This window comes from Ailuropoda melanoleuca, chromosome 15, assembly GCF_002007445.2.
Source record: "Ailuropoda melanoleuca isolate Jingjing chromosome 15, ASM200744v2, whole genome shotgun sequence".
Taxonomy (NCBI): Eukaryota; Metazoa; Chordata; class Mammalia; order Carnivora; family Ursidae; genus Ailuropoda; species Ailuropoda melanoleuca.
The window spans coordinates 73,410,770-73,419,879 of NC_048232.1; the positions used below are offsets into that span (position 1 = coordinate 73,410,770).

Below are 9,110 nucleotides of genomic sequence, written 5' to 3' on the forward strand. Positions count from 1 at the left end.
CATCAGAATAGAGGGAGAGATAAAGAGTTTCCCAAACAAAAGTTAAAGGAATTCATCACCACTAAACCAGCCTAACTAGAAATGTTAAAGGGGATTCTTTGAACCAAAACCAGATAAAGACACCAAAAAAGAGAGAGAGAGAGAGAGAGAGAGAACCACAGGCCAGTATCTCTGATGAACACAGATGCAAAAATCCTCAAGATACTAACAAACCAAATCCAACAATACATTAAAAAAAAAAAATCATTCACCACAATCAAGTGGGATTTATTCCTGGGATGCAAGGATGGTTCAATACTTGCAAACCAATCAACATGAAACATCACATCAATTTAATAGAAAGGTTAAGAACCATATATGCATTTCCATAGATGCAGAAAAAGCATTTGACAAAGTACAGCATCCATTCATGGTAAAAAAACAAAAAACAAAAAACAAAACAAAACAAAACNAACAAAAAAAACCCTCAACGAAGTAGGTTTAGAAGGAACATATCTCAACATAATAAGGGCCACATATGACAAACCCACAGCTAACATCATACTCAATTGTGAAAAACTAAGAGCTGTTCCCCTAAGATCAGGAACAAGACAGGAATGTCTACTCTCACCACTTTTATTCAATATAGTACTGGAAGTGTTAGTCCCAGCAATCAGACAGGGGAAGGAAATAAAAGGCATCCACATTAGTAAAGAAGAAGTAAACCTTTCAGTCTCTGCAGATGACATGATGGTATATATAGAAAACCCTTAAGACTCCACCAAAAACCTACTGGAACTGATGAATTCAGGAAAGTTTTAGGATACAAAATCAATATATTCATATAGAAATATGTTGCATCTCTATACACCAATAATGAAGTGGCAGAAAGAGAAACTAAGAAAACAATCCGACTTAAAACTGCACCCAAAAGAATAAAATATCTAGGAATAGACCTAACCAAAGAAGTCAAAGACCTATACTCTAGAAACTACAAAACACTGGTGAGAGAAATTGAGGATGACAAACAATTGGAAAGATACTTCGTGCTCATGGATTAGAACAAATATTGTTAAAATGTCCATATTACCCAAAGCAATCTACGGATTCGATACAATCCTTATCAAAATAACAATTTTTCACAGAACTAGAACCAATAATCCTATGGTGTGTATGGAACCACAAAAGACCCTGAGTAGCCAAAGCAGTCTTGAAAAAGAACAAAACTGGAGGCATCAGAATCCCAGGTTTCAAGATATACCACAAAGCTGCAGTAATCAAAGCTGACACAAAAGGAGACACGTAGCCCAGAAATAAACCCACAATTATTTGTTCAATTAGTCTATGACAAGGGAGGCCAGAATATATAATGGGAAGGATGGTCTCTTCAACAAATAGTGTTGGGAAAACTGGACAGCTACATGCAAAAAATGAAACGGGACCACTTTCTCCCACCATACACAAAAATAAACTCAAAATGGATGAAAGACCAAAATGAGACCCGAAGCCATAAGAATCCTAGAACAGAGCACAGGCAGTAATCTCTCGGACATCAGCCATAGCAACTTTTTTTCTAGATATGTCTCCTAAGGCAAGGGAAACAAATGCCAAAATACATTTTGGGGACTAGAGGGGGAAAAAAAAACTTTGTACAGCAAAGGAAACAACAAAACGAAAAGACAACCTACTGAATGGGAGAAGACATGTGCAAATGACATATCCGATAAGGGGTTAATATCCAAAATACATGAAGAATTTCTACAACGCACCACCAAAAAATCAAATCATCCACTTAAAAGTGGACAGGAAACATGAACAGACATTTCTCCAAAGAAGACGCACAGATGGCCAACAGACACTTGAAAAGAGGCTCAACATCACTCACCATCTGGGACATGCAAATCAAAACCACAGTGACATATCACCTCACACCTGTCAATCGCTAAAATCACAAGAAACAACAAGTGTTGGCGAGGATGTGGAGAAAAAGGAACCCTCGTGCACTGTGGGTGGGAATGCAAACTGGTGCTGCCACTGTGGAAAACAGTAGGGAAGTTACTCAAAAAATTAAAAGCAGAATTAGCACGGGCTCCAGTAATCGCAGTGCCGGGTGTTTACCCAAAGAATAGGAAAACGCTAATTCAGAAAGATACATGCTCCCCTGTGTTTACTGCAGCATTACTTACAATAGCCAAGATATGGAAGCAGCCTAAGTGTCTAAAGATAGATGAATGGATAAAGAAGATGTGATACACACACACACACACACACACACACACACACACACACCGGAATTTTTCAAGGATGAAATCTTGCCATTTGCAACAACACGGCTGGATCTAGAGGGTATTATGCTAAATGAAAGAAATCAGAGAAAGACAAATACCATATGATTTCACCCATATGTGGGACTTAAGAAACAAAACAAAAAAAAGAGGCAAACACATTCTCAAATATAGAGAACTGGTGGTCACCAGAGGGGAGGTGGCGTGGGGAGTGAGACAGGGGAAGGGGATTAAGAGTACACTTATGGGGGGCGCCTGGGTAGCGCAGTCGTTAAGCGGCTGCCTTCGGCTCAGGGCGTGATCCCAGCGTTAAGGGATAGAGTCCCACATCGGGCTCCTCTGCTGGGAGCCTGCTTCTTCCTCTCCCACTCCCCCTGCTTGTGTTCCCTCTCTTGCTGGCTGTCTCTCTGTCAAATAAAATCTTTAAAAAAAAAAAAGTACACTTATGATGAGCACTGAGTCAGTATGGAGTTACTGAATCAATATATTGTACATCTGAAACTCATATACCACTGTATGATCACTATTTGGGATTAAAAATTTTTTTAATTAAAAAACAAAGGGTGAATCATTGATTTCCCTGGAGCTCCCTTTAGTTCTGAACGGGGGAGGAGGACCGGGACTGGAAAGTGGGCTGGCGCAGGACTACGGAGACGTCACAGACAAGTGCTCGGACGGGGTCTGTTCTCAGGGCAGGGAAACCACCAGGACACCATGTCCTTTACAGCACCAGACTGGCTATTCCATAGCTCTGCTGCCCCAGTTTCCCTACAGCTTTAACAATAATTAATATCCATCTTTGATATTTAAAAGTAGAGCCACGTTGCCCATTCAGGCGGGTAGATGGAGGGATGGCATTAAGCAGCAACGACAGGGTTGTTAGCACAGCAGGGCACTGAGGTGTCCCGTGTCCTACTCCAGGAGGACTGTGAGGACTGGCTCCCATGAGGAGTGACTGGCCTTTGAGGAGAAAAGTTTGTTCCTAGAATTTAGAGGAGCACACTCATCTTCCCTTTGGGCCCTTTTGAGGCCACCAGCTCTCTGGTCTGATGCCTCCTTGACTGTGAGCCCTTTAGGAAAATGTTTTAGCTCCCAAGGGTGCTGAGCTGAGTGCCCTGTACACTGTGAGATCTGGACGGAGGTTTGAGCGGATACATCAATGGATGACTAGGGCAGAGAAGAAAAGCTCTAGGGGAGAAAATGCCAGCGCCCATATATGTGGGTTCCGAACAATGGGTTATGCACCAAAGCCAGCGTACTGACTAATGTAATGAAAGCCCAGGAGTTGAGAGGTCTGGTTTCAGCAACATATGGACCAGGTGATGTCACTGGGAGGACGTCCCTCTGTCTTCTCTTTCTTTGCACCCTTCCTTCCCAGTCTAGCTCTCCCGGCATGGTGGCCCTGCTCCCTGTCCCCAAGCTCCAGGCTGCCATTCTCACAACGCAGCTGCTTGAGAGGGAAAAGGAGCTGGGAATGGAGGAAAGTGGGTTCCCAGAGGGACATCAAGGCACTAGCAGCAGAAGCAGCACAAAGCAGCAGACGTTCACAGTGATAGCCTTGCAGAGAAATTGCGTCCCTTGCTTCAAAGTAGATCGATCAAATGCCAGACTCCCCACGCTTCAGTCAGGAACATGGGGGTTCTGGACCTCAGGGTAGAGTGCAAAGTGAGCCACCTTGGTGCCAGGAGGACCTGAGTTTGAACAGGGGGTCCTTTGCTCACTCGCTGTGTGATCTCAAGCTAGTAACTTAACCTCTCTGCAACTCGGTTCCCTCTTTCCAGCTAGACTGTCAGCTCCATGAGGGTAGTTACTTTCTCGTATTTTGTATGACCCCCGCCCCAGTGCCTGGCAGCACACTACCCAGCCACGGCGGGGCCTTGATACTGTTCAGTCAGCCTCGTCTCTAGGCGGTTGTCCAGAGAGAAGGAACACAGCGGACGTGAAGCTCTACTAAAGTGCCAGGCTGGTAGAGGGGGGCTGCGTAAGCGGCGGAGTCGATCGTTACTCCACAAAGGACTCATGGTGGAACAAAGAACCGAAAGAGGGGAGGCAGCTGGTGGAGGCTAGGAAGGGAGACCGGCCCTTTCGGGGGTCGGCCGGCGGTGCCAGGGCGTGCGCTGGCCGAGGCGGTTGTGGACGCTGCCCCAGGGCACACCTCCCGCGCCCGTGCTGAACGCGTGTCTCCTCTTGTGTCCCCTCTGCAGCTGGAGCTCTCGAACACTGCCGTCCTGCACCAGATGAGGCGCGACCAGGTCACAGACACCTGCCGCGCCAACAGCGCCCTGAGCCGCAAGCGGCGGGTGCTGACGCCCAGCGACCTGAAGCACCTGGTGGTGGACGAGGACCACGAGCTCATCTACTGCTACGTGCCCAAGGTGGCGTGCACCAACTGGAAGCGGCTCATGATGGTGCTCAGCGGGCGGGGCAAGTACAGCGACCCCATGGAGATCCCGGCCAACGAGGCGCACGTGTCGGCCAACCTCAAGACGCTCAACCAGTACAGCATCCCCGAGATCAACCACCGCTTGAAGAGCTACCTGAAGTTCCTGTTCGTGCGCGAGCCCTTCGAGCGCCTGGTGTCGGCCTACCGCAACAAGTTCACGCAGAAGTACAACACGTCCTTCCACAAGCGCTACGGCACCAAGATCGTCCGTCGGCAGCGCAAGAACGCCACGCAGGAGGCGCTGCGCAGGGGCGACGACGTGCGCTTCGAGGAGTTCGTGGCCTATCTCATCGACCCGCACACGCAGCGCGAGGAGCCCTTCAACGAGCACTGGCAGACCGTGCACTCGCTCTGCCACCCGTGCCACATCCACTACGACCTCGTGGGCAAGTACGAGACGCTGGAGGAGGACTCGAACTACGTCCTGCGGCTGGCAGGCGTGGGCAGCTACCTGAAGTTCCCCACCTATGCCAAGTCTACGAGAACTACTGACGAAATGACCACAGAGTTCTTCCAGAACATCAGCTCGGAGCACCAAACGCAGCTGTACGAAGTCTACAAACTTGATTTTTTAATGTTCAATTACTCAGTGCCAAGCTACCTGAAATTGGAATAAAGGGGGTGGGGAGAGGGCGAGGATCGTGCTTTTTAATTTAAGATTTTTATTTGTCAAAAGAAATTATATGGATATTGGGTTATTTTGTAAAGTAATATTTCTTTGGGGATGATGCTGCGAGCAGCATGGTGAGAATTATTTAAAATCCTTAGTAGGGAAGGACGGCTGTCTTTGCAGGGGAATGGGATGGGTGTCCTTGTGTGTAGACGTAAATACCTGCAACACTGTCTCAAAGGTTTCCTTGTGCTCTGGTGAATTCCATAAATTGTGCATCCCATAAATTCTAATTAATATTATTTATAGTTATTTAAACATGGTCTCTGTATAGATTTCTTGCTGTGGCAGCAAGATTCTAATGTCTTTGCAGAAGAAATGTGTTTTTGTTCTGTGCTTGCTACAGCTCATTCCGGGGCATGAATATTCTCCTCCCTAACCGCTCGTCGAGTTAACTGTGTGGTAACAACCATTGTGATGTCTGTCGATGCCGTGCTTCTTGGAAATCCGTGAGAAATAAATAGAAAGAGGCACCTTTGCAAGGGACTGATTCCAAACAGATTCCAAGCAACCCAAGAGTCCCTTGTGCTTTAAAAAAAAAAAAAAGATTTTTTTTTTTTAACCCAAGGAGAAGAGCTGATTGTAGTTTCGTTTTTGTTTTTGTTTTCCTTTTTCACCAGAATTAGCAGTCTGATAGAATAGGCTTTTCTACAGCAATGTTTAACTGGCAGTCCCGGTTGTGATGGTGAAGTGGCTTTGCTTTACAGTCAACAAGTATTTATTGAGCAACTACTATGTGCCGGGCCGAATTGTAGGCCCTGCGGACAGAGCATCGAACAAAACCAGTAGTCTTGGCCCTCAAGAAGCTTTATGTGGACACAGTATCCAGCTCAACAATTAGCAAACCCTCTCATATTCATGGGGTTTGGGCCATTTTGAACCACCCAAAAGGTCCATGACCCCTACAAACTTGCATTTTTCTCTAGCCCAAGTTTGAAAACCACACACTTAGACCACTTAACTTGGTGAGTAATCCAGGCTCATCACCCAACACAAGAGAAGACAAAGTGTTTCCCATCGTGTTGCACACTCTGTCGTTTTGGCGGCATCTGCCTTTGAGCCCCAGATTTGCCAGGCACAGCACGCAGGGGGCTGTGACCGATTAGCAATGTCCGCTCAGTGGAAGGAAGGGGGTCATTGGCCAAGTGCCTCTTCCTGACCCGTTAGCCCAGCACCCACGCCTCCGCGTGGAGAAGTTCCCTCTTCTTTGCCATGTGCGAGAGTGAGGGGCAGTGGCAGGCCTCCTACATTTGGGATTTGGAATGGTCTGGCATTTCTCCCCTGGTGAAGGTCCGAGGTTGGACCACCCGTACACACGCACGCGCATACCCCACCCAAGTCCTCCAGAGGCTGAGACCAACAGGATCTTGGCGAGCACCACACATGAGCAGCAAGGAAAGCCTTCTACGACTGTAATCCATGCCCCCTTTCCTCCGGAAGGTTGGAAACATTCCACTTCCTGTTCCTTGCTAATTACCATCTGCACACGCTTCTCATTTCCAGCCATTTCGATGCCCCGGTTGAAGTTTGAGCCACATCCCTTTTACAACTAGTGAATGAGTTGGTAGCGGACCCTGTATATAATAATTATTATAGTTCTAATAATAGGGGTGGGGTGGGATGGGGTGTGGGGAAGTTTTGCTTTTTGTTTCGTTTTTGGTGCAGTATATAGCAAAGGGGTGAGACTATTCTAAACAAACAAAAATGAATAATTTATTCACAGAAACTATTAAAAGTGTGTTGTAAAGCTCACAGCCAGCTCTGCAGCAGCTGCCACATCTCACTGAGAATGTGATTTTATTGAATGTGAGTGAGGTGTGCACTGGAGAGGGTGGCCAGAGCTTTTTATAAAATGTTCTGTACCTTCTTCCAAGCTCTCTCCCCTTTGTGAAGGGCACAGAGATTGTGCCCTCCACGGACAGAGATGTACACCGTGGTTGTACTGAATAGAGTGACAGACCTCAGCTGTCCCTGGAATTGGGAGTCTGGGCCCTGTTTCCAGACAGGGAACACTGTCCTCAGAAATAGGGCTTCTGCTAATGAAACATTGTCCAGCATTTCCTGATATGTGCGCCACAGAACAAAGGTTCTAGGAGATGTGAAGTTAGCGTGATGCAAAAAAAAAAAAAAAGAAAAAAAAGCATTTTGAGGTCAAATATCCTTGGGAAACAAAGTTAAGTCACTTTCCTTTCTATAGGACTTTTCAGAGCCTTGGATGTACGCTGTGCGTTATGAACCCCTAAAGGCATCATTGAGTTGGTAACATTTCCTGAACTTATGTGACCAGGATACTCTATTTTGCAGATCTCACAGAGATGTTCCACAGAATATACTTTGGTTAGGTCCATTTAGCATATCTGAGGTCGTCAAGGATAAAACGAATTCCCTGACCCTTCTCCAGAACAAAACAATAAAACAGTACCAATCCATCCCTATCTGGCTTATAACAGAGGTACTTTATCAAATGAATTAAACTTTTACTTAAGTGCAATGGTTTTAGTCCTGGATGCTACCCTGGGCAATGATTCCATCCCTCCCGAAGGGAGCAAGGGATGGTCTTGGGTGGTGTGGACAGAAGAGGGGAGGGGAGGACATAAGGCCACAGAGTAGTCTCCCTACTCCTCAAGCCTTACGTTGCTCAATGGACACAGAGGGAGCTCAACCCTTGAGGAGTGCTTCTTCAATTCCAGAGTTTGGGATTGTCCACCATGTGCTTTTGGTTTCCATTGGAAATTCCCATAGATTTCCCAAGCTCTGTGTTCCCACCACCATCTTTGTTGGGTCGGGTGAGCTCACCCGTGCAGTGTGCAGAGTACTGCCTTTGATCTTTCTTCTTTCAAGCGAGAAAGACTGTCCTTCAGGGGACAAGACATCAGTGTAGTTCTGCAATGAGGGACTTTCTCTTTGTGTTTTGTTTTGTGTTCACATTTTATTTTCTAATGGCATAAAAACTTAAAAAAAAAAAAAACCTGAGTCAACTGTTCTGCAGAATGTAGGAAGTATTCTGTGTCCTTAGTGTAAAAGAATCCATGGGTAAAAATGTGCCTGGGAAGCAAAAGCTTGTGTGTGGTTTTTTTGTTTTTTAAAGAAAACTGTTTCAAAACGCTTTTCATTGCATGCTTCGCTGGAGAAAAGTACAGGCAGGTGTCCCACCTCCAAGCCACTTTTCAAAGGTGCTGCTGTGTTTTCAAAACCAGGTACAGTTAGGGTAGTATTTACAAGGACATTCCTGCTTAACCTATCCCTTTGGTTGGAAGATTCTAGAATTTTAGCCACAGGGTTTGAATTCCTGCAGCTTCTCTGGAGCCCCCCTACATGTCCCCCCCCCCCGCCTCCCCAGCTGGTCTGGGAAGAAAGGCAGTCTGTTGACCTATGGTGTCTCGGAGGGGACCTTCCTTCCTCCCTGTCCACCGGGTGAGCTCCACCCTCCTGGTAGCAAAGGTGTGGAGGCACAAGGGGCTAATTCCTGCTGGTAGAAAGTTCCCAGAGGAAAAAAAAAAGAAAAAAAGCAAGTCACTAGCGCACTTAGCTGGTGGGGTCTGGACCACTGCTGAGGTAGTGATGACTCAGAAGTCCCTGTTCGAAGCTAGCAAGAAGTCAAGGGACTCAGTCCCCGGTGGTTGGTGTCAGACCACCTCCCTCAGACTGGCCGTCCCCTACGCACACCAACACACAATCTAAGCTGCCCCGTTCTGTGCCATCCCGTTGACCTGGATCCCTTCCTGGCCCACTT

General features: G+C 46.7%; 1 protein-coding gene across 3 annotated transcripts in view; it reads left to right on the forward strand.

Annotated features, from left to right (window-relative positions):
* The window catches only part of CHST11 (carbohydrate sulfotransferase 11), a 278,390-nt gene extending 269,936 nt beyond the window's left edge, over nt 1-8,454 (forward strand). For all 3 annotated transcript variants that reach the window (XM_011220056.3, XM_002915463.4, XM_034644206.1), the window contains one exon: nt 4,469-8,454. In XM_011220056.3, the coding sequence (XP_011218358.1) occupies nt 4,469-5,323 (855 nt within the window). In that variant the 3' untranslated portion in view covers nt 5,324-8,454. The remainder of the gene's footprint in view (nt 1-4,468) is intronic.
* Nucleotides 8,455-9,110: the final 656 nt, after the last annotated feature.